This window comes from Microcaecilia unicolor, chromosome 10 (genome assembly GCF_901765095.1).
Source record: "Microcaecilia unicolor chromosome 10, aMicUni1.1, whole genome shotgun sequence".
In the NCBI taxonomy this organism is placed as follows: Eukaryota; Metazoa; Chordata; class Amphibia; order Gymnophiona; family Siphonopidae; genus Microcaecilia; species Microcaecilia unicolor.
Window position 1 is genome coordinate 217,614,698 of NC_044040.1, and position 26,865 is coordinate 217,641,562.

Below are 26,865 nucleotides of genomic sequence, written 5' to 3' on the forward strand. Positions count from 1 at the left end.
ACTCATTCCACCAATAAGAGCCAACCTCATCAGTGATGTCACAATGGCTTGATTGCCCAATACAGTTCCCCGGGATCAAAGTCCATTGCACTAAGCACTAGGCTACTCCTCTACTGGGACAGCATCTGGGTTGTGAGGAAGGGCAGGGGTGAACACCTCTTCCTATATAGGTGCTTCTGTCCTCCTCCCTCCATGCACCCTCCCTGCTCTCATTTCCTCTTGCACAATCCTCTCCCTTCTATCTCCCTCTCCTCCATGCCCTCTTTCCCTGGCACACACTCTCCTCCCTTTCCCATTCCTCACTCCTCCTTTTAAACTCCCTCCCGCTCCCCCACCACTGCTTTGCAGGTCCTCATCTCCCAGGCAGAGAGGGGCTCTTCTTCCTTCTGCTGGCAGAGGTTTGGTTCCCTGGGCAGATGCTGCAGCAGTTTGGACTGAAATTCTTCTTTCTTCTCATGCCACTGCCACGGGATTGGCTTGGGAACCCTGCAGCACACTCTGGTCTGCTGATATTGGGTCACTTGGTCCCTCCTACTGGGCTTCACACCTACATATGGAAGGACAGACAGATGCTTTTCTTTAGTGAAAAGCACTTAAGTGCTTCATCTTGATCTTAAGATGCACCAAACTGCAGCCTACTCAGATCTACCCTCGTATGGGACCCTTCACAGAAGTCCCCAAAATCTCTAGGAAAAGACCCAGCACCCCAACCTCACTCCCCTGCCTGATCCCACCCACCATGCCATCCAAGACCACAAATTCAAAATGGCAGCCTAGATGCTCTGATACAAAGCTGAGAAATGGTGTCTGGTTGAGAGATCTCCGGCTGCCCTGGATTACAGGATGGAAACGAGATCTTTCCCTATCAGTAAATGTTCATGGACCCACTCGATACTGTAAGTGTGTATGGGGGGTGGGGCATTGTTTGTGGGAGAGTAGTGGTCTATGAAGATCACACTATCATTTATCAGATATATATAAAAAAAGGTAATTGTTGCTTTGTATGGGGGGGGGGGGTTGTGAGTGATGCACAGGAGAATACAGGCTTTCTTTATTGAAGGAGTACTTGAGAAATTGGGAGTGGGGGAGTGAATGGCAAAGGAATAAAGAAGCAAAAAAAAAAAAAAAAAACCCAGGGATGTATAAAATATAAATAGTTACAAAAATAATTGAAGAGGTGAGTTCTGAAACCTGTTAAGTGTGAAAAGCTGTTTTTTGGATAAATGAACATTTTTATTTTCAAGAACTGTAAGATGTAAGAACACATTTTTTTCAATTAGTATCATAAAGGGCAAATTTCACACATCTTATGGTTATCAAGGAAGCCAGTCTGTTTCCAGCATAAACTCCTTTTTGAAAAACATGTGCTTAACAGGTCCTTCAAATTTGGGGGGGGGGAGGTGTACAACAATGAGCCTTCTTGCATCCCCACACTATCAAGGGCTAGCTGTACTATTAAACCGATTTGTATTTTTATCCATCTTTGTGGGCTTTAACCCTTTGAAATTCAGTGCTTTTAGAGAGAGGGGGGGATGGGTAAGTGTAGGGGAGTTGAGTTCTTGACCAGAAGAGCTTTGGAAGCAGGACCAGAAGCTGCAGCAGAGAGGGGGGGGGGGGGGGGGGGGGGGACGCCGGATGTGTGTGTGTGTCTGTAGTGCCCCCTGGTGGAAGTTAGGGGCGGCTGCAGCTTGAAACCCCCGGCTCTCTCTCCCTCTCTCTCTCCCAATGAGTTCTCCGCTGCAGTCACTGAGCTCAGACTCAGTACAGAAACGGGCTTCGCTGCTCACCTGCCCCCAGGGCACCATGAAGCTGGCAATGGCAAGTGATCCGAGCTGGTAGACGAAGGGGAATTTCATTTGACAGGAAGGTAAGTTCGTCTCTTTCATAACTAAATAGCCAACATAGACTTTGATGGGGACCCAGAGACTGCAGAAAAGCAAAGTAGACTTAAATGAACCTCTCCAAGGCTCTGCTCTTCAGCTCTTGCCCCTTTGCAGATTTGTGTTGGTGTCTTGTGACCCGGGGAAAGTTTCTCCTGCTGACCTGGTGGACCGAGATGGGCAAGACACCACCTGACTGGAGAAGTGGGGTTTTTTTTTTGTTGTGTCCTGCTAAATTGCTGACTTTTACCCATGTTTCCACCTAAAGAAGTAGCTGGTAAACACTGTTTGAAGCTGGAAGCTGGGCTCTCATGCTTGGCACACTGGTACCCGGCCACCAGCTGCTTTCAGATACCTTTGGGAACATCAGATGGGCACCTGAAAAGTCCAGAGTGGGTTCACTATTTCCAGACTGCAATGAGTGGGTACAGCTAAGCTAGAGCAGAGGGCTGGGTGGATTCTGGTTCTGGAGCTGGGCTTTTACTCTCTCCCCCCAAGTGTGTTGTTCTGCAGGGAAAAGGCAGTTTGAGCTGAGAGAGGCTCCAGCAGCAGTGACTGAAGGAGCTGCAATCTAGCTCCTTATCTGATCCTGCTTTAAGTGTGTACTGTGTAATGTCTACGTGGACGCTGTGTGTGTAGTGTGCACTGCACACATGCAACATATAGTGAAAGTGCATGTTATATGTGTGAAGACAGTGTACATACATTCACTGTATATGAGTGTGTGTGTGTGTGTGTGTGCAGCGTTCATACTTTCTGTGTACATTGTGTGAGTGTGCATGCTTGTGTTTCCCCTATATATAGTGCTTTTGCACAGTGCTCATTGTATACTGGATGGTTTAATATGCAGTGTGCACTTTGGGGGAGGGGCAGTATGTGGCCTGTCCGTCTTCAGTGAGCGGGATACCGGCTCTCTGTAAACATAATGCCTGTCACTAAAGAAAAATGAATTAGAAATGACAGCTGGAAAAATAATGTCATGTCAGTAGACTGTTCCTGGGTGATGGTCTGTGTGGCCTGTGTCTTCACTCTTTGTGAGTGTGGGAGGGATGAATCATCTGTGAAACACTAAAATGTAAAGTTCCTTATAAAGTTAGGGGAAAGTCTGCCACACTAACCGAATATATCTAAATCATTATCTGCATGAGCTTTTAGTCTTAGTACAGCAGGAACGGAAGAGGCTAATTTATTAATTTGGATTTTGCTCACCCCTTTTTAAGTAGTAGTTCAAGGTCAGTTACCTTCAGGTTCACTGGGTTTTTTCCCTGTCCCAGAAGGGCTTACAATCTAAGCTTGTACCTGAGGCAACAGACCATGACTTGCCCAAGATCACAAGGAGGAGTGGTGGGATTTGAACCTGGCACCTCTGGCTATTGAGACCAGGGCTCTCCTCCCCTTGACTAATGACTAGAGCACTGGGTGGAGAGCCAAGGAAGCCCAGTTTAAATCTGGCTGGAGCCTCCCTGTGACCTTGCATGTGTCACTTAACCCTCTGTCCTGCATCAGGTACAAAACGTTTAGCTTGTGAGCCCTGCAGGGACAGGCAAATACCTCCTGTACCCGAATGGAATTTGCCTTAAATTTTTCTTGAGAAGTTGTGAGCTAAATCCACAATTCCTTCCCAATCCCAGCTGCCTTGTCTCGTTATTCCCCCAGTTTTCTCATGTTCCTTTGGGCTGCTACCTCAGTCAGAACCAGGACTGGGACCTGGCATTGAGTCTTTGGTTGGAAGTATTTGGGGATTTTGCAGTCCTTTGATATCTGCAGTCAGGGACCAAGTAGCAGAACCTTGCAAAATGTGCAGGGTGTGGGCACTAAATCCAACCACTAGGTGTCAGCAAAGCACAATGACCATGACTCCTTCTATTGAACCCAGATTCTTCACATGTCGATGCACGACAGTCACTGCATGAGCCTCGAAGCTTGTCCTTCCCTATCTCTATTTATCTTTCTTTATTTTCAGCTTCCTTGAACTCCAGATCAGTGTGAATATATCAGAAGACTGGCATCCTCCCTGGAATGTGGTATAGTGCATGTTTGCATGAAAAACACCTTCTTTTGAGGTAAATAAACTGAGTACCACCTCTAACTGGGTAAATAATTGAATACTGGTGCTTTGGAGACGGAACGCTCTGTAAGCTTAATGATGTTATGTCACCATTGTTAGTATTGCAGCGTTTGAGCGTCTTATACTGAGCTGTCTACGGTCTTATTCTTGACCCTTCTCAGAGATGCAGCACAGATTAATTAAGGAACTGGAGACTTGCTCACCACTGGTAAGAGTCACTGGTTATGATCTCTGCAGTTTGTAGTTCATTAATAGATGGGACGCATGAAAATTTCTCCATACAGCAGGAGGAACGGAGGACTAAAAGATTCCTGTGTTATAAAAGATTCTACTGGGATTCCGATGTGCTAATCCATGCCGCCTTGCTGGAAGGAAGGAGAGGTTTTGGGATTCTGATTTCTGCACAATAAGACACAGAGGAAGGGGTGTCTCTGAAGCTTCCTTTATTTCCCTTGAGCATGGTCCATGCTAGGGTGCAAGGGGGTCTCTTGGTCGTAAAAAATGACGCTTCTACAGAGGTCAGTCACCAAAAATGGTGAGTTACCTCACTGCCCTTCTGTTCAGCAGTTTAGTGAATGCAAAGAAAATCCACAAAAGATCAACTGAAGCAGAAATAAACTGCAAACTTCCAAAACATCAGGAGAACTTTGCTCCTCTTGCCTTGCGGGGAAGAGAGATTCATCGTATTCATGAGGGTGAAAAGATTTCTCTACAGTTTCATGGCGCTAGAAGTGGGTAAAGGCATTTATTAAAGATTTAGCTCACAGCCTTTTACTGGTAGGTCCAGTTTATTTGATATACCTTTCTATGCATTGAAAATCTAAGAGGTTTGCATATGTTAAAAAGAAAATGGGGGTGAGACAAGCAGGAACAACATTAGTAACAGAGATGACAGCACAGGACAAGAAACAGAGATCACCACAGCAGACATAACACAGAACGAAGAGTTTACAAGGCAAGATATAGTCAAATACAGGACGGGCAAGCTTGAGCTTTCTCATGTCATTTAAAGCAGTGGTTCCCAAACCTGGTCCTGGAGGCACCCCAGCCAGTCAGGTTTTCAGGATTCCCATAACGAATATTCATGAGAGAGATTTGCATGCACTGCTTCCACTGCATGCAAATCTATCTCATGAATATTCATTGTGGATATACTGAAAACTTGACTGGCTGGGGTGCCTCCAGGACCAGGTTTGGGAACCACTGATTTAAGGGGTTGTTTGTTTCCTTCACTTTCATTGGACCATTTTGTTTTTGTCATGGAGTAAAGTTGTTGAGTGCACACCTTTCAAAAGAGGACTCGCTCTTTTCCCATGTGCAGTGGCTCATGCATGCACAATGATCTGAAAGGATGCAATACCGGGAAAAGTGTGTCTTCTCTCCAAGTTGTGCACAAGTTTTGAAAGAGAATGCACCATTATCTACAAATGAAAAACACGTGTTTTTTTGGCTCATGTACATTCATTAATGACATGCCAAAAACACTGACATTTCCCATGCGGTTGCAAATAACAGCCTATTCCACGTATTTCACTGTCCCCATAGGGCTTACAATCTAGGTTAGATTTTATTGGTTAAAAAAAGATTTGAGGTACACTAGTGCAGTGTTTTTATGGCAATGTTCCGGGTTTGGTGCATTGTAGTGTGGATTTCCTGCTTGGATGATCTGCATTTCGTACAATGTTGCAATAATCCTGGGTAACACTGTAGCAAGATTTGTATAGGATAAATGTGATACTGCATTCCTGTTCCTGTGTAAGAACATGTTTGGTTTTCGAGTTGTGTATGTTGGATTTACAGCTTAAATGTGGATTTTTCTTATTTCAAATGTTGTATTGTAATCTGCTGATGAGCTGTAACTCTTATACATCACAAATTGAAATCCCAGTTTTGTACAGGTCCTCTGGGTCGAGAACAGGGATGTGCGAGGTTGGGTTTCACAATGCAATGTGAAGTCTTTTGTAAAACATACATAAGAGGACAGGAAAGACATGTGTAAGTGGCAGCACAGAGTGGGAACAGCTATTTATGACACGGCACGTTTACATGCAGGAGCCTCATGTGTGCAAGAGCAGTGTTTATCCATGTAAGCAGCTGAGCGTGCAAAAATGCATGTTTGAGGCAGCCCAGTTGAGGAGCCAAAGTCAACCTGCAGTTTTTGGCTGGTGGGGGTACACACGCTCCCTCCTCCAAGCCCCAGGTCCAAAGCGAGCAGTTAGCTGACCATCATGCGCACCTCTGAGCAGGTGTAAAGACTGATGAATTGGTGTAATTCAATTAGAAAATATGGAATACACATCAACCCCCAAATTCTACAAATGGCACTCAGAATTGCAGGAACAATTTAATGGAATAACGAGCCAAACAGCGCCAGTAATTTTGCTGCTAGCAACCAATTAGAGGCAACACATAGCATTTACGCGTGCATCTTCCTAGTCTGGAATCTAAAACGGTGCACGTGTATGCTTGTAAGTGCGGATCTGAAAAGGGGGCATGGCCATGGGAGGGGCATAAGCAGGTCAGGAGTGTTTCTACAGTTTGCACGCAGTGTCATATAATACAGCAGATCTGTGCTTAATTTACGCACGAGGATTTATGCCCGGGTCAGGACTGCTGACCGCCTCCCCCCACCTGGGCTGCCACACTGCGCCCCCCCCCCCTCGGGCCACCACCCACATTCAAACAGCCACCCCTGCCTGCCCTCTTACCTTCCTGTGTCTGACTACTCCTCCCTCGGTCTGTCATCTCCTGCTTCTGTGTGCTGCAGGACCTGGATGACTGCATCAACCCGGGGTATCAGATTAATACAATCATTCGGGTCCCACGGCACACAGGAGCAGGAGAGGAGAGACAGACCTGGAAGCAGGCAGGCAGGAAGAAGCTTGCCAGCCAGGGCCCCCTGCCCCCCTGCCCAGCAGCCCTGATTTACACCAGGTTTCAGCTGGTGCGTGGATCCCAGCGCTAGAAGCGATTCTATAAATGGTGGTCTAAGTTGGACACTGTTTATGGAATAGTTGCTTCACACACATTTTTTTCAGCATGCAAATCTTGGGTGCCATGTACTGAATTTAGCCCAAATTGCTAAGGTTTGCCCAAATGATTTTCCCCTGAAATCATCCTTGTCAAATGCATTCATGTGTATGTAATGCCTCTTCTAAATTTACTATCAATCTGTGTATTAAGTGCCTTTATGAAGAGTTGACTATTTTCTTAGTCTTGTGACTCAGGGCTCCACAGGGGTCATCCTTGTATAGGGTCTACTGCTGACGTTGGCATCCTGAAAATGGTGAATGATAGTTTATTTCAGGGCTGGCTTAACCTGTGAACCAGGTGAGGCTCTGGCCCAGGGTACCAAACACCAGGGTCTGTAACGTCACCAGCCCATAGGCTAAGCTGGCCAAGATTCCCCAGAGACAGAGGAAGCTTACCTAGCATTGCACAGATTAAAAACCAGTCTGGTTTTGGATCTCCTCCCAGCTCCCTCTCAGTTGCAGTGATGCCACTCCCCAGTGATCTGTCATCTCCCTTGGCCTCTCAAGCTCCCCACCACCCCGGGTGTACCTTTTAAGATTTTTTTTTTAAGCTTGGAGTTGCGGCCGGCAGTCTTCATTCTGATAACTTCCTGTTTCCACATAGGCGGGAACTGAAAAAGGGAAGACTGGGAAGTACATGAGAGTGAGTATGCATCACTGCTAGCCACCACGGCCGCTCCAAGCATTAAAAAAAAACTTTTAAATAGGTACATGGGGGCGGGGTGGGGGGGCCTTGAAAGGCCAAGGAGATGCCAGTTTGCCACCTGAGGAGGGAACAGGACTCAGAGATGTAGGGTCATTGGGGGGGGGGAGACGTGGAAGGAAAGCAAATGCTGGTCCATTGGGAGAGAGGAGAAATGTTGGATGGGGGGGGAGGGAGACATGGTCGCTGAACCATGGGGAAGGGAAGGAGGAAGGAGACATGTTGGACCATTAGGGAGGGGAGGGAAGGGAAGGAAGAAGGAGATATGTTGGACCATTGGGGTGGTGGTGCGGAGGGGTGGGGTGGGGTTGGGAGGTTGTTGAAAGCAAAGAATATTCCAGGGCATCGAGGCAGGGAAACATAGAGGAGAAAATATTTGTGGGGCAGGGAGGATTAAAGCTAGGAAAAGATGAATAAAATATTCAGGGGGCAAAAGCGTGGGAAAAGGAAAAACTATTCAAGTGGGCTGAAGGGACAAAAGCTGGCAAAAGAGGAGAAAATATTTTGGGCACCTTTCGTCTATAGACACTATGTTGGCCGTTGGTGACAGGAGTGGCCGAGTGTCTCGTGGAGTTCATCGTCATTACTGTGATGATAGGTAGATTCACATTATCCAGGGTGGTGGGGACAGTAATTACATTGGGAACAGGAAGTTCAATATTCTTGTTAATTATATATTAAAAAGAGACCGGCAAACACGGATTACCTATGTGCCGATAGTTATTGTGACAGTGTGTTGACGTTGCTCTAATTAGCATTGATAGAATAGAGCTATGGTGGAGGTGATGCTGGAGTGACTTTGCAATTGGAGGGTGACAGTAATGCGCTCATAGATACATCTTTCTAATGGAATCCACCCTCTTCTCTTTGCAGCTTGGATAACTAGTGAAAATGATGCACTCGTTTACCAACTCTTCGAGTACGGAAATTTTACTTCACCAGAGAGAGCTCACACACAGGCAGGGCTATCAAGACCAGTGCAACAGAAGCCAACAAGACCTTGGCGTTGGTTATGATTTTCCAGAACCTGAGGATTTTAATCTTACCATAGAGGAGCTGCAGTTCAAATACCTAGGCCCTAGGCGATCCAACTTCTTCACTCCAATTTGTGTCATCTACCTTATCATTTTTGTAGTGGGGGCCGTTGGAAACACTTTGACGTGTATTGTGATCATCAGACACAAGATCATGAGGACACCAACGAATTATTACTTGTTTAGTCTAGCAGTGTCTGATCTGCTGGTTCTGCTTTTGGGGATGCCCTTGGAGTTGTATGAACTGTGGAGTAATTACCCATTTCTCTTTGGGGCTGGGGGCTGCTACTTTAAAACTTTACTCTTTGAGACCGTTTGTTTTGCCTCCATTTTGAACGTAACGGCTTTGAGTGTGGAGCGCTACATTGCCGTTGTCCACCCACTCAAGGCCAAATACGTGGTGACTAGAAACCATGCCAAGAGGGTCACCCTTACTATTTGGATGATCTCTGTTCTTTGCTCCATTCCTAATACCACCCTTATTGGCATCACCCACCTGGATGTACCTGGCAGGGGTGTGGTCCCAGATTCTACCACCTGTACCCTAGTGAAACCACGTTGGATGTACAATCTTCTAATTCAAATCACCACCATCCTCTTCTTCTTCCTGCCAATGGGGACCATCAGTGTCCTCTACCTGCTCATTGGCCTGCAACTGAAGAAGGAGAAGCTGCTGCAGGTGCTGGAGGCCAAAACCAGTGGAGAAGGTGACAACTACCAGACTGTCCGCATCCAGCAGGAGAAGGGCAGAAGACGGCAGGTCACTAAGATGTTATGTAAGTCTGTAGCTCTGAGGGCTTCTTGGCGGGGGGGGGGGGGGGGGGCTAGGAAAAGCCGTCACCAGCTAAGGCTCTCAGGATCAGGCTGAACTTAGAAAAGGCATGCTGGTGAAATGATTTGCAATAAATCAGTCAGCATGAATACGAATTGTACAGAAAAGTGCAACACTCACATTATATACACACACATACGTGCTACACACACTCATCCACACATTTATTTATTTATTAGAATTTATTTACTGCCTTTCTGAAGGAATTCACTCAAGACTCATGCACATATTAAGCCCACACAGATACACACACTCACACTACACATTATCCTCCAAATTCTATATAGCATGACCGAAATTGTGTGTGCAAATCTGGTCATATTCTGCATTAGTGCGCACAATTTAATTGCTTAACAAGCTGATCAGCGCTGATAATTTCCACTTAACAAGCAATTATTGACACTAATTGGCTTTAATTAGAATTGATGTGCGCAACTCGCTAAGTGTATTCTTTAAAGTGGTGCGCTTAACTTCTAATGCGTGCTGTCAAAAAGGGGGCATGGCCATGAGCGTGGAATGGGCAGGCTGTGGGCGTTCCAAAAATCTACGCATACGGTTATAGGATACACCTGCTCTGCGCCTGACTTAGACACCCGGTGTTTTACTCCAAGTTTTACCTGGCATAAATAGACGCACATAGAATTAGGCGCAGGCTTGGCCACTAGGTGTATTTTATAAAGAACCACGCCTAAATGTAGGTGGGGTATACAGAATATGCCTAGGTGGGAATATTTTCGGCGCTGATTTTTCAAGCACCATACAGTGCTACCTCGGTTTTCGTCGATAATCCGTCCGAAAACAATCGGCGAAATCCAAAACCGACGAAAACCGAGGCAATTATTTCCATATGAATCAATGTAAATCCAATGAACATTTAACATGGAATTGTTTGGCTAGATTAGTGAGGTGATGCTCACAAAATAAGAAACAACGCCACACTGAGCAGGAGAACGCACGGGTCGCCCTTTGTTTTCGCAAAATTAGCAGCGAGATCATGTGTGGGCAAGCCGACTAAATCCAAGGCAACCGATGAAATCCGAGACAAATTTTTCGCAGAAAAAATCGATGAAAACCGAAACCAACGATAACCGAAGTCAACGAAAACCAAGGTATTACTGGTATAAATCACACATATACACACCCATGTGCAGCTCTCATGAAGAAGATCTAGGTATCGTTGTAGATAATATTCTGAAATCTTCTGTTCCGTGTGCAGCGGCAGCCAAAAATGCAAACAGGATGCTAGGAATTATTAGGAAAAGGATGATGTATAAGACTGAAAATACTGTAATGCCTCTGTATCGCTCCATGGTGCAACCGCACCTTGAGTACTGCATTGAGTTCTGGTCACCGTATCTCAAAAAACATAGCGAAATTAGAAAAGGTTCAAAGAAGAGCGATGGAACTCCTCTCATGAGGAAAGGTAAAGAGATTAGGACTGTTCAGCTTTGAAAAGAGATGGCTGATGGGAGATATGATTGAGATCTGCAAAATCCTAAGTGGTGTAGAACGAGTAGAAGTACATTGATATTTTTATTCATTGCAAAAGTACAAAGACTAGGAGACACTCGAGGAAGTTGCATGGAAATACTTTTAAAACAAATAGGAGGAAATATTTTTTCACTCAATGAATAGCTGGAACTCTGCCGAAGGATGTGGTAACCGTGGTTAGGGTATCTGGGTTTAACAAAATTTGGACAAGTTCCTGGAAGAAAGGTCCTTAGTCTGCTATTGAGACAGACATGGAAAGCAACTGCTTGCTCTGGGATTTGTAGTATGGAATGTTGCTACTCAGATTCTGCATGGAATGTTGTCACTGTTTAGGATTCCGGAATCTTGCTATTCTTTGGGGTTCTACATGGAATGTTGCCACGATTTGGGTTTCTTTTCTATCTACACTTCTTCCCTTGGTTCATTAATCTCATCCCATGGCTTTTCCTACCATCTCTATGCTGATGACTCCCAAATCTACCTTTCTACCCCTGATATCTCACCTTGCATCCAAACCAAAGTTTTAGCGTGCTTGTCTGACATTGCTGTCTGGATGTCTCAACGCCACCTGAAATTAAATATGACCAAAACCGAGCTTCTCATTTTCCCCCCCAAACCCACCTCCCCGCTCCCCCCGTTTTCTATTTCTGTTGATGGCTTTCTCATTCTCCCTGTCTCCTCAGCTCGAAACCTTGGGGTCATCTTTGACTCTTCTCTCTCCTTCTCTGCTCATATCCAGCAGATTGCCAAGACCTGTCGTTTCTTTCTTTCCAACATCCGTAAAATCTGCCCCTTTCTTTCCGAGCACTCTACCAAAACCCTCATCCACACCCTTGTCACCTCTCGTTTAGACTACTGCAATCTGCTTCTTGCTGGCCTCCCACTTAGTCACCTCTCCCCTCTCCAGTCGGTTCAAAACTCTGCTGCCCGTCTCGTCTTCCGCCAGGGTCGCTTTACTCATACTACCCCTCTCCTCAAGACCCTTCACTGGCTCCCTATCCGTTTTCGCATCCTATTCAAACTTCTTCTACTAACCTATAAATGTACTCACTCTGCTGCTCCCTAGTATCTCTCCACACTCGTCCTTCCCTACACCCCTTCCCGTGCACTCCGCTTCATGGATAAATCCTTCTTATCTGTTCCCTTCTCCACTACTACCAACTCCAGACTTCGCGCCTTCTGTCTCGCTGCACCGTATGCCTGGAATAAACTTCCTGAGCCCCTACGTCTTGCCCCATCCTTGGCCACCTTTAAATCTAGACTGAAAGCCCACCTCTTTAACATTGCTTTTGACTCGTAACCACTTGTAACCACTCGCCTCCACCTACCCTCCTCTCTTCCTTCCCATTCACATTAATTGATTTGATTTGCTTACTTTATTTTTTGTCTATTAGATTGTAAGCTCTTTGAGCAGGGACTGTCTTTCTTCTATGTTTGTGCAGCGCTGTGTACGCCTTGTAGCACTATAGAAATGCTAAATAGTAGTAGTAGTAGTAGTAGTACTTGTGACCTGGCTTGACCACTGTTTGGAAAACAGGATGCTGGGCTTCATGGACCATTGGTCTGACCCAGTATGGCTACTCTTATGTTCTCATGTATCTACACCCACACATGATACCCTTGTACTCACACACATATAGACACACATTTACATACACATTCATAGATACATACATTATGGACTAGAATCTATGTATCATGCCTAAAAAAAAAATCAGTGTCAAAATGAAATATGCCTAAATGTAGACATCCTTTATAGAATAGGCCTAAATTTCCGCACAGTTTATAGAATACGGCGAGTGCCTTTCTGAACAACTAAATTTAGTCATGGGTACTTATGCTGATGTCTAAATTAGGCGCAGACTGGGTGTGTTCTATAACACGCATAGATTTTAGAAATGCCCACGACCCGCTCATTCCATGCCTATGGCTACGCCTCCTTTCAACTATGAGGCTTAGAATTTACATGCATCACGTTATAGAATGCGTTTAGACAGTTCTGCGCATAATTTCTAATTAACCCTTTAGTGTCCAATGTTCCCATCAATCTGTTCCCATGCGGCTTATTACAGGAACATTGGACACTAAAGGGTTAATGCCAATACTTGTTAAGTGGCAATTATCGGCGCTGATTGGCTTGTTAACTAAGTTGTACACACAAATCCAGAATACAACATATTTGCGCATGTAACATTTAATCCGGGGGTATACCCACACCTGCACACACACACACATATATATATTTACACATGCATACTCTCACATTCACACACACATTATACCCACCCATTCATCCATTATACACATACACACACCTATAAATTTATTTTATTAATTTCATAAATTTATATCCTGCTTTAAAATCAAAGTGGGTTACAATAAAAAAATTCACAATAGAAAAACAAATCCATCAGACAATAACAAACAATCTCATAAAACTAAAACATTGTTTACATGCAGGAAGAGCTGCTAAGATAGACTAATCTTCTTCCATCCATATACGCTTTTACAAAATACAATTTTCTTAAATTTCTAAGAAGGACAACCTTCGAAAGCTAATCAAGAAATGTATTAAGTTATATCCAATAAAAAAGGTATCATCTTATTTTCGTTTCCATGTTTTATTTTGTTTTTTTTCTATTGATTACCTTAAATTTCTAATAATCTGCACAAAGTCTTAAATAACCTTGCAGATGATTCCACAAATAACCTTCAGCTATTGAAAACACACAATTCCTTGTTTCTGATAAACTACAGACACTTGTAGCTATCTCTTTACTATAGAACGTAAATCTGTGGTTCATACACGAGCAAAGAAGCCACAAAATATTATGGAGTCTTACCATATATATGTTGATGGATCGAAGTCAAAATTTAATATTGTATATGAAATCTCACTGGTAGCCAATATAAACAGAGTGGGAGAAACATGATCAAATCCTTTTACATCCATAATCAAACGAGCTGCTGCATTCTGAACAACCTGTAAAGCTTGTATTTTAGTTGAGTTCAGACCCAAATAAAGTGAATTGCAATAATCTAATTGGAGAAGTGCTAGACTTCTCAAAACTATAGGAAAATCTTTTAGTGGTATCAATACTCGTAACTGAAAAAAAGCAGTAGAAATAACATGATCTATTTGAGATTGCATGCTTAAATTATGATCTAACATTACACCCAAATTTCGAATCACAGACCTCATATGTAAATTCATTCCTCGATGTTTTAAAACTGTAGGCAATGAAGAATCGAGATTTTTTTTTCCAGCATACATAAATTCAGTCTTCAAAAAAATTCTACAATAAATCGTGAGATTCCATCCAATCTGAGATAACATCCATAAAGTATCACATACCAGGTAAAATGAGTTTATCTTATTGGGCAGACTGGATGGACCATACAGGTCTTTATCTGCCATCATTTACTATGCTACTATATGTAACTATTTCTCTCAATTTTCTCAGAATTCTCAGGAATGGGAAAGAAAAACTGAATTTTATTAGCATACATAAGAAATGACACACGTAGCCTTTGAAAAACCTCACCTAGAGATGATATACAAACATTGAATAACAAAGCAGATAGGCTGAACCTTGAGGAGCACTGTGATTTATCTTATACCCTTGAGACAATGAACTACCTACTTTCACCAAGAATGATTTATTCTGAAAATAAGATTGAAACCATTGCAACACTTGGCCACCAATTCCAAACTCGTTTTTTTAAACAATAATCTGTAATTTACAGCATCAAAGGCTGAAGCAATATCCAGTGTAACTAAACAAAATCCAATCTTATAGTTTAAAGTTAATTCATGCTTTCTATATCGTTTTTGACTGACAATTCAGGACTAAGCACTGTACATACTGCAAAATACAAATAGAAAAGAACTACATTTTCTGATAGAAAAATTCAAACGTTCACACAGAGTTAAGACATAAACATTAGGTGCAGAAAGACAGCGTATTGAGACAGGGCAAACACCATAAAAATATAACAGAGACACACCTTAAGCAACTGGTACTCCAAAAGCCTGCAAAAATAACCATGTCTTAAGTTCAACTTTGAACTGCTTAAAGGAGGTGGTACTACGGAGGGACAGTGGGAGATTATTCCAGATGTGGGGCGAGAGAAAAAAAGACCAGTTCTGGTGGATTCTAAGTAGGCAAATTTCGGACTTGGGAGAATCAGACGATGATTGTTGACTGAACGGAAGACTCTAGCTGTAGAGTATAGGATAGTAAGGGGAAAAAAAAAGATAGTCAGGTGATCCTACACGAAAAGCTTTAAAAGTTAGAGTGGCAACCTTACAGATAATACGTTGGTGAACCGGCAAACAATGGTTTAATAATGGTGACGTATGATCATAATGGCATGTAGGCAAAGTAAATGAATTGCTGTATTTTGAAGGGTTTGTCATTTCTTTAGGGATGTAGTAAGCCTGCGTAAATGATGTTGCAGTAATCCAGATTGGACGTGAAAAAAGACAATATGAGTGCACGTAGCTGATGAATTTCAAAGAAATGGCGGATGGCCCGTTGTTTCTGGAAATTTACAAAACTAACCTTTGATAGATAAGAAATTTGTGGAAAGAAAGACAAGAACAAGTCAAGAATGACACCTAAGTAACGAAAGCTGGGTACAGGGGTGATAAGAGCTCCGAACAGCTGGATAATTGTAGATGGTGGTGTTAAAGCACCAGAGAACCAGCAAGCAACTGTTTTGTCAGTACTAACCACAAGGCAACTGAATCTAGACAAGTTTGCAAAGGTGTTAGAGAAAGGGATAGTGGGAATGTAGGGAAAAGCAAAAGAATATCGTTCACGTAAACATGGACTGAAATGCCAAAAGATTGAATCAAAGGAACTAATGGGCTAAGGAAAAGATTGAAAAGAAGAGGTAAGAGGATAGAACCTGGAGGGACACCACAATGCAATTCCTATTTAGCAGAGATGGAATCGGAGATATTTACCTGAAAAGACTGGTGAGACAGAAATGAAGTGGACCATGATATAACTGTGCCTGATAGACCGAGAGCCGCAAGATGAGAAAGTAGCAAAGAATGATTCACAAGGTCGAAAGCTGGGGACAGATCAAGAGAAACTGCAAGAACAACTTTGTGACGTTCAAAGTGTGTGTGGAGTTCACTGATGAGGGCTGTCATAATTGTTTCAGTACTGAAATGTTTTCTGAAACCGGATTGTCTCGGGTGAAGGGCTAACGTTTTCTCGGCTGATCAAAGACTATTTTTTTCAAGTATTTTTGGCACAAAACAGAGATTGGTCACAGGATGGTAATGACTGCAGATTGGGGGGGGGGGTCCAATGTAGGTTTCTTTAATATGGGACGGACTGTTGTACGTTTCCAAATTTCTGGAAATTGCCCTGAGGATAGATTCTGATTAATAACGGACAGAAGAGTAGATAAGAGTTCTTGTGTTCTATTCCAAGCCTCAACTCATTAATCAATGATAGGAGTAAAAACTCCACACTAAGATTTTCTCTGAAACTATATTGAAAATCATTCAATATTTGCTTGTTTCAATACAAGTTTCTCTTTTTGCCAAAAATGGCAATACTGAAATTGGTCTATAACATTTTGGATCATTGAAATCCCCTACTCCCTTTTTTAGTAAAGGGCTTTACAGTTGCTACTTTTAGATTCTCTGGCATCTCTCCCTCAATTAATGACTTGTTCTCAATTTTAGTCAACGGAGAAACTAACACAGAACGAAGTAAAACTGAAGAACAAGGATCAGAAACTGACTGAGTAGTTTTTCTCTTTCCGAATCCATTATCATAAGTACATAAGCATCGCAATGCTGGGACAGACTAAGGGTCCATCGAGCCCAGCACCCTGTCACCGACAGCGGCCACAGTAAATTCACTCCAAAGACAATTGGACCCTTGTGATTCAGGATCATTCTGCAAAAGAATCTCCTTTAAATCCTTTTCTTACAACTTCTTAGATAACCAATCACCATAAACCGGAGGCATTAAATTCTCCTTGTTAACGCCATTACTTTCACCATTTACTAAAACATTTACTGTATTGAATAATTCTTTAGGATGATTTAAAGCCAGTTTGATCTTATCCTGATAATACTGATTCTTAGTTTGTTCACAAATGATCCTAAACTCATTCAATTTCAACAAAGTGTCGTCGTCGATAACACACTGAAACCTTCTGCTCAGTGTGCTGCTGCGGCTAGGAAAGCGAATAGAATGTTGGGTATTATTAGGAAAGGTATGGAAAACAGGTGTGAGGATGTTATAATGCCATTGTATCACTCCATGGTGTGACCGCACCTTGAGTATTGTGTTCAATTCTGGTCGCCGCATCTCAAGAAAGATATAGTAGAATTGGAAAAGGTACAGCGAAGGGCGACTAAAATGATAGCGGGGATGGGACGACTTCCCTATGAAGAAAGATTAAGGAGGCTAGGGCTATTCAGCTTGGAGAAGAGACGGCTGAGGGGAGACATGATAGAGGTATATAAAATAATGAGTGGAGTGGAACAGGTGGATGTGAAGCGTCTGTTCACGCTTTCCAAAAATACTAGGACTAGGGGGCATGCGATTAAACTACAGTGTAGTAAATTTAAAACAAATCGGAGAAACTTTTTCTTCACCCAACGTGTAATTAAACTCTGGAATTCATTGCCGGAAAATGTGATGAAGGTGGTTAGCTTAGCAGAGTTTAAAAAGGGGTTGGACGGTTTCCTAAAGGACAAGTCCATAAACCGCTACTAAACGGACTTGGAAAAATCCCAAATCCCAGGAATAACATGTATAGAATGTTTGTACGTTTGGGAAGCTTGCCAGGTGCCCTTGGCCTGGATTGGCCGCTGTCGTGGACAAGATGCTGGGCTCGATGGACCCTTGGTCTTTTCCCAGTATGGCATTACTTATGTACTTATAAAGAACAATCACGATCATCTCTGTCCTGTAACTTCTAACTCCATTCAGCTTTTCTCACATCACTTCGTACACTTTTCAGTGCTGAATTAAGCCACCTATCTTTTAAATTTCTTTGTTTTAATACCACACTTCTCTCAGGTGCTATAATGTCTAATGAAGTCGACAAAGATGTGTTCCAAACATCAATCATCTGAGTTAAACATCTGTAATCAATAATCTTTTCTCCCTTTTTTTTTTTTCAAAAGGCATAATTCAAACGGAGACCTTATCACACTTTCATATTTCTCATGCAAAGTAATGTCTTTTGAAAGTTAATAAATGATGATTTGTCAAGCCAACTTCCCTAATTTCTGGAATAGCCACTAATAAATTAAATCTTGAAATAAAAATACAAGATCTAACATGTGTCTTGCTCGATGTGTAATCCCATTTACTATTTGTTTATTATGTAAAATTGTCAACCAAATCTGGTCGGGTTGGTGCTTACAATACAAAGTATTGTCAAATGGAACATTACATAAGTACTGTCATACTGGGACAGACCAAAGGTCTATCAAGCCCAGCATCCTGTTTCCAACAATGGCCAATCCAGGTCACAAATACCTGGCAAGATCTCAAAAAAGTACAAAACATTTTATACTGCTTATCCTAGAAATAGTGGATTTTCCCCAAGTCCAATTTAATAATGGTCTATGGACTTTCCCTTTAGGAAGCCATCCAAACCTTTTTTTAAACTCTGCTAAGCTAACCGCCTTTACCACATTCTCTGGCAACGAATTCCAGAGTTTAATTACACGTTGAGTGAAGAAATAGTTTCTCCCATTCGTTTTTAATTTACTACTTTGTAGGTTCATCGCATGCACCCTAGTCCTAGTATTTTTGGAAAGCATAAACAGACGCTTCATGTCTACCCGTTCCACTCCAAGACTACACATTTTAGACAATTCTGTATCTAAATAAGATGAGAATTCCAAAACTGGAGAGCAATCTTGCAATAACTTATGCAAGACACATGATTCATTTTTTACCACCAATAAATCTGTATATTCAGTAGATTCTGTCAGAACTCGTTTAAAACACACAGTTTTTCTACAGAAAATCACTATACCACTCTCTCTCTCTTATAACTTCCACATTCAAAACCTTTTGGACAACATTGTCTTACAATTACCAAGTCTGATTTCAGTAACCACGACTTTGTCACACAAAGCACATCATATTTTCTTTCTATAATCAAATCATTTATCAGTGTCATTTTATTTCTAACTGACCGTGCATTTAACACACCAATTCTAACATCATTCAATCCAATTCGTATACCTACTTTTTGCCTTCAATGTATCTGTTATTCCCAGTTGCTGCCGCAAACATTTATTTGCATCAGCAAGTGGGCCATAACGTCCGTGACCCCGACACAACTTCTACTGGTTCAAATTTACACATCCTTCACTTTCTATTAAATAAAACACAAACAATAAAAAGAAGACTTATCTCAAACAGCTCTGCCCGCAGTCTCTTGCAAAGTCGCATACGAAGGGGTGTGACCCCAAATTCTATAAACTTGCCCGCTCACATTTCCGACTAGTGTGCAAATTTGCAAACACAAGTTATAGAATAAGGTCAGATGTGCATGTAAATTAATTCAATAATTACTTGATTGGCATTAACACCCAATTATTGGCTATAATTGCCACCCTTAATCTGTATTCTGTAAGTCACATGCTTGAATTCAGAGTGCGCAGAGCCGTAGTGAGGGGAGCTGACACCCGGGGTGGGTCGCCGCTGCGCACCCCCCCCTGGGTGCAGCACAGCGCACCCTCCTCCCGCTGGAGCGCACCCCCCCCCCCCCCCGGAGCGCATACCTCCCCCCCCCGGAGCGCATACCTGCAGCGAGGGAGGGGCAGGAGGGGCGGGAGGGCCAATCCGCCCCGACTGCACGTTGCTGGGGTGTGTCGGCTCCACGCTGGTTCACTGCTCTCTCTGTCCCGGAACAGGAAGTAACCCAAGTTGTGACATCACAGGTCCTGCATTTTTGTCTCCTGCCAGCAGGGGCCTAGAGTCCCACCATCACTTGATTTCCAAATTGTGCCGCTGTGGGTCCGTCTCTTCCTCTTTTTTCAGCTTTGGGTCTAGCCCTGCTAGTTGAAAAAAGAGAAGAGTGGGGGAAGATAGGCTCTTTCCAATCAATAAGGGAGACGTATATTTGAAAAAGGTATAATGTTTATTATAACAGGTCGACTCAACACAGCCGTGTTTCGGCGACGTAGCACCTTCTTCAGGAGTCTTCCAACAGTATATCCAGTACTTGAGTGTTTAATACTCCAAGAAAAACAATTTTGAAGAACATGCAGTTCCTTCTCTTTCAGAGTAGTGACAGAAATGCATACAGCAAGCGAGGCCGTAGTGACACGTCCTCTGCTGCTTCTACTACTGCTGGTTCCTCCTCTCTTCCTAATATCTCCCTAGGCACAAAGAAAGCTGTGCGTACTGATAGATGGCTGGACTGTCAGACAGACCCTCGAAAACGGGTGGTATCACCTTTTTCAAAACACACCTCATGATCTTGATGACCATGAAAAACAGTAACAAGTTGCAAATCTGTGCTTTCCTTCTTTTTTTTTTGTATGTACAGAGGATTTATGGGTTGCAGGAGGCTTAGGTCAGGGGACTAAAATGGCAACACGTTAAGGGTGATATTTAGCCCATGGTGGAATGTGGATGAGGAGCCGCTTCCAGTCACAGGCTGACCTAACTCCAGATTTTCAGTACTGGGGCATGTGCGACTCTTGGCATGGAATGTTTGGATATGTCCGCTGACCTGGAAATTAACTGGGTACCGGCTGATATTCAGACTGGTGCCTGGTTAACTGGGGGCATAAAGTTGGGACATCTGTGTACGTAGCCGTTTACCAGACTAAATATCAGCACCAACTAGATAAGTTGCCGTTCCACCATGACTCCACCCACGGCTTGCCGCTAACCTAGCTTGAAGCTTGGTAGAGCCGCCTGAAGTAGCTTTCTCCTATGTGTATTACATTTGTATCAGTCATCATTCTTAGACTTTTGTTTATGTGGTCAATAAGATAAGGCTCCTGACGAAGGCACGTCTTCCGAAACATGGCTGTGTCAACGGCTTTTGGCAATTGGCTTACATCATTTTTGAGGCAATAAAGACTTGAATTATTGGATTGGCTTTGGTTTCCTCTTTTTTTGCTTCCTCACTCCTTACTGTCGACTTCAGGTTCAGTAATTGCCAGCCCCTAGTGAAGACAGAAGGGAGTATTGAAATCAGAAGCGTAGCAGGGTATTGGCCTCGGGGGGGGGGGGGGGGGGGAATAGGTGCCGGTGCCGGTGCCAGGCTGAAGGCCGATCCACATTCACAATCCATTTTCAGGAGTGGCCACTCCTCTTGTGCCTCCCCCCCCCCCCCACCAGCTATGCCTCTGATTAGAGTCTCTTGCTTTGCACAGCTGAAGGAATCGTTTTGATGGAAGATGGGTAAATAGTTCCCCCTCCTGCAGGCAGAATTTAGGTGTCTCAGCTAGTTTTGGTCCTGTAAACCACTACTTGAATTCTTGGATCTTTGAGGCCTTGATTTAGGCTCAGGGAGGGAATCCTGATTGGGGGGGGGGGGGTGTTGTTGATGCGGGACTATTTTTGCCAGAAAGGATATTGTAAACTCATATGCACAACATCCTCTGCCTGGGCTGGTGACTGAAGTGGACTGGACCGAAGGATAAAACCTCGCAGTGGAAGTACAAGAAGAAGCACGACTTGGCAGTGCGACAGGGAGTACGGCTGTAATTTTTATAAGGTAATTGTTTCACGTGTAATATGCGCCATGTGGCCTACAGTCTCCTGGGAGCCAGTTCAATCCAAGATTTTCGTCTTAAGATTGATTTTATGCTCTATGAATTTAGATAAGTAACTGAATTATATATATTGTTGTGGGAGAAAGGCTACTTCTCATTAAAACTCTATTCCCTCCTAGTCCTGTGCTCTCTCATCTCCTCCAGCACCTGACTGAGTCCAGTCTCAGTGTATAGAAGCAGCCCTGCTCGTGCCTGTGCTCTGCGGTGGTCTCACAGTCACAGTGCATTCAGCGCTATAAATTTGGCATAGTGGTGAAGGGTTTCTGGCTAACTGACAAGTAATGCCTTCATATGCTCCTAAAAATGGATTTCTGTATCTTGGGTGACTCTTTACATATTTTAAACTCAATCACTTCAACCACATACACAATTATGTAAACAATTCAGCTGAATTTAATGATCCCTCATAAGGCAGTGTGTCTCATAATTTACCCCTGATCAGACACCATCTCAACATAAAGCAGATCCCTCAAAATGTTCTGAAATCCTCTCTGATATTATGACAAGAAATGTGATATCCACCAGTGAGCTTTCTCAGGAGTAGCCCCCACGCTCTGGGATTTGCTCCTAGAGGGGCTATGTATAACTCGAGACTACCTCTACTTCAGGAAGCAGGTAAAAGCCTGGCTCTTCTCCCAAGCCTTTAATACATAGGGTGACTGACTATACACTTATTCTCCACCTGGACTAACTTGCAACACACACTGTAACCTAGATCAGTTCCTTATCCCTTCCTTAACTGTACAATGAACATGCCTTGACTTTAACTAACCATCAAATTATCCCAACTGACTCTGTACCACCCATCTTGTTCCCATCATATATCTGATCTTGCACCTTCAGTTATATATGTAGAAAATCTTTAGCATCGTATCTATGTTAGCTGAATATTATAATGCTTATTAGGTGTATCATTAGTATTATACTAACATTGTATTATATCGCTGGAATTTGAATTCCAGAGCTGTTAAATGTGAATATTTTGGATACTGTTTCATGGTACTTCTATTATTAGGTTTCAATTTACTGTTTTCAACTTTACCTCATTTATTGTATTTATATTTATTCTTGGTTATTTTACTATTGTTATGCTGTTAACAAAATTGTAAGTTTTATGTTAAACTGTACCTGCTGTACACTGCCTTGGGTGAATTTCTTCATAAAGGCAGTTAATAAATCCCAATAAATAAAACTAAAATTATATTAAAGTTTTGATGTCACCTCAGTAAGGCCAACACACGATTCCTCCACTGCAAAACTGAACCTGCACGAAGGGGGAAAGGGAAAGGAGGGGAGAGAGAAGGAGAGATTTAAAAATTTAAATTCCAAATGCTACAATATAAAAGTAAGAAAGGGAATGCCATTAAAATAGACAGGACAGAGGGAAATATAAACTGCAGCTGAGAAAACTCATTAACAATAAATGAGCAGGCAGCTGGCTGGTTCTGTACTTGTCCTGGTGTGTGTCTGTGCCTGTGTGTTTTTTCCTTTCTCTGAATTAACGTAGCTTTTCCATGTCAATCCAATACTTTTTGACCAGCACTAAAACTTTCATTTAATAAATCAATAACAAATATACCAGTTAAAATCAAGTGTAAAATTAAAATGAAATAATGGATTGAGATTTAATTATGAAACCTTCATTTCCTAATGGAACAGACAAAGGATGAATGTGGGGCTGGAGCTCTCCAATTGTAGGATTTTTTTCCTTCTCACACAAGACTGGGTTCTCATGATAGCCGGAGCCTTCATCATCACCTCTGAAGAGGTGACCCCCGTGACAGAGTGCAGAATGAGGGAAGGAAAGGCCTGAATCCATCTTTGATATCCAATTCATTGTAATGGGCTCTGGGCGAGGCACAGCTGTTTTTTAATTCCTCCCCCCCCCCCCCCCCCCGTGTCCAGCTGGATGGAAAGGGACATGACTCTAAAGGGGTTGTTGAGTAAGGGCAAATGCTGGCTTGGAAGAGGGGGGAAGAGATGACGCTAGACCAGGTTGGAAGGAAGAAGGAATATTGGAGGATGCTGGACATGGGGTGAGTAGGAAGACAGGAGAGATGCTGGAGAATGCTGGACATGAGAGGAGTAGGGATATAGGGGAGATGCTGATATGGAAAGGAGAGAAGGACACAGAGGAATGCTGGATATGAGAGGGGAGTAGGGTGTCAGGGAGAGATGCTGGATGGAGGTGAGGGAAAGAGGACATCCTGGATGGAAGGGGTGAGAGAAAACGAGAGAGAATATACTTGTCAGAGGAGTGAAAATAGAAAGAGGGTGTTGTACAAAAGGGAGTCAATAGAAATCAAACAAAATAAAACATGGAAAAGAAAATAAGATGATACCTTTTTTATTGGACATAACTTAATACATTTCTTGATTAGCTTTCGAAGGTTGCCCTTCTTCCTCAGATCGGAAATAAGCAAATGTGCTAGCTGACAGTGTTTATAAGTGAAAACATTCAAGCATTACTGTGACAGTCTGACAGGGTGGGAGGATGGGGGTGGGTAGGAGGTATGCATGGGGACATCAAAGCATATCATTGATATTCTAACAGGGTGGGTGTGGATAGGTGAGGGGAGGGTGATCAACAGAGACATACAGCTTTATGGTTTATAATGGGCTAGGAACCCCAGATCCTTGTTAAGTCCTTTCTGTTGGGTGTTAAAATATTCAATCATTCTGACTTCAAAGGTCTTACGTTCTTGTATGGTTTTAAAGTTACCTTTGAGGATTCTCAGTGTGAAATCACTGGTACAGTGTCCTGGTCCTGTAAAATGTTGACCAACAGGCCTGTTTCTCCAATATAGCATCCTTCGTTACATTTTTTACACTGAATGATATATACCACATTGGAAGATGAGCAAGTGAAAGATCCATTTATGTTGAATATCTTTCCTTTGTGGATGACTTTGGGGTCCTGTGAAATATCATTCAGTGTAAAAAATGTAACGAAGGATGCTATATTGGAGAAACAGATGCTTAAGACAAGATTCAATTTACATAGACATCTTATGAACAATACTGGTGCCAGCAGGGTTCCCACGCCTGTTGGTCAACATTTTACAGGACCAGGACACTGTACCAGTGATTTCACAGTGAGAATCCTCAAAGGTAACTTTAAAACCATACAAGAACGTAAGACCTTTGAAGTCAGAATGATTGAATATTTTAACACCGAAAATGGACGTCCAGCAAAATCAAAATACTGAGAATCTTAGTTTCACTGTTGAAGGAATGTGGATCCAATGCAGGTTCTATATTGAGTTTATTATCTTCATTGTTGAGGGAATGTGGAGTGGGTGCAGGTTCTATATTGAACTTCTGTCCATTCCTCTATAGAATACATAGTAGAATTGGAAAAGGTACAGCGAAGGGCGACGAAAATGATAGTGGGGATGGGACGACTTTCCTATGAAGAGAGGCTGAGAAGGCTAGGGCTTTTCAGCTTGGAGAAGAGACGGCTGAGGGGAGATATGATAGAAGTGTATAAAATAATGAGTGGAATGGATCGGGTGGATGTGAAGCGACTGTTCACGCTATCCAAAAATACTAGGACTAGAGGGCATGAGTTGAAGCTACAGTGTGGTAAATTTAAAACGAATCGGAGAAAATTTTTCTTCACCCAACGTGTAATTAGACTCTGGAATTCATTGCCGGAGAACGTGGTACGGGCGGTTAGCTTGACGGAGTTTAAAAAGGGGTTAGATAGATTCCTAAAGGACAAGTCCATAGACCGCTATTAAATGGACTGGAAAAATTCCTCATTTTTAGGTATAACTTGTCTGGAATGTTTTTACGTTTGGGGAGCGTGCCAGGTGCCCTTGACCTGGATTGGCCACTGTCGGTGACAGGATGCTGGGCTAGATGGACCTTTGGTCTTTCCCAGTATGGCACTACTTATGTACTTATGTACTTTCTCTCCCACATAGAAAAACATAATGAATGATTTTATTTCATATGGGTAAAAATAAGCATTAAACAATAATATGACATGAGGTCACATATATGTATGAACTAGGATTCTAAGTGTGTGCTATCGATGATAATGCTAATTTTACTCAGCTTAATTGGGAGGGAGTTCTTTATCCATAGATATCCTTGGGGGACCTTGTATGGAAATGGCACTTTGGTTAGCTCCCCACCCCCACCCTTCCAGTACATAGCTTGCCGCCTCAGATATTTCTGTCTAGAGATGCTACTGTGTTATAATGTCCCCTAATCTCCTTCTGATCATTTTTTTTCCACTTGCTGCACAATGATACTGGAGTTATAAGCCCAGTTTGTATTCTGTTTCCTTACGACTTCACTAATTAATGACAAACATCAAATCTGATGGCAGAACACAGAGCGAAGCTACGTGTGGCAGTTTTGGGGAACAGGAGTCCCGGAGGGGTGGTTGGTTTTGAGGGAGTCTTCGACTCCGTGTTTGGAGAATTGTTGTTACACTATTACACTAACGTTGTGTTGTGCCTGTACTTTCAGTTATCCTTGTGGTGATGTTTGGGATCTGCTGGGCTCCGTTCCACACAGATCGTCTCATGTGGAGCTTTATCGACACATGGACAGGTGAGGAGCACGAGATATTCGGCTTTGTGCATGTCATCTCCGGCGTCTTCTTCTACCTGAGCTCGGCTGTTAATCCTGTTCTCTACAACCTGATGTCCACACGCTTCCGAGAGATGTTCAAGGAAGTGATGTGCCGTGGCCGGGTAAAGAGGTCAACGTCCCGGAAGTATTCCTCCAGCGTGACCAGGATCACTACACGCAGCACCGTCTCTGAGCAGCCCAACAACGGCTTGCCCCTCTCCGATGTGGAAGAGTACGAGGTGTACCTGGAGTGTGAGAATGTAGAAGAAATTGAAACTTCCTTTTCCTAACATCTGGGCTCCAAGACACCAGATAAACTGATCATTGCAGGGATATCACTGGCATCTAACCTTCTTGATATCATGAGGTGTTACCCAAGTGTGACTTCTCTACCTCCCCTTCTAGCGCATTCTTGGTATTGGCCTCCTATTTTCTAATACCCACAC

The 26,865-nt window shown here is 43.0% G+C and overlaps 1 protein-coding gene across 1 annotated transcript; it reads left to right on the forward strand.

Moving 5' to 3' along the window:
- The first annotated feature begins 1,819 nt into the window (after positions 1–1,819).
- NMUR1 (neuromedin U receptor 1) lies at positions 1,820–26,865 on the forward strand. The gene is made up of 3 exons (XM_030216914.1): positions 1,820–1,867; positions 8,557–9,493; positions 26,315–26,865. Exons 2-3 carry the CDS (start codon positions 8,575–8,577, stop codon positions 26,707–26,709), a joined length of 1,314 nt encoding a protein of 437 aa, XP_030072774.1. The 5' UTR covers positions 1,820–1,867; positions 8,557–8,574; the 3' UTR covers positions 26,710–26,865.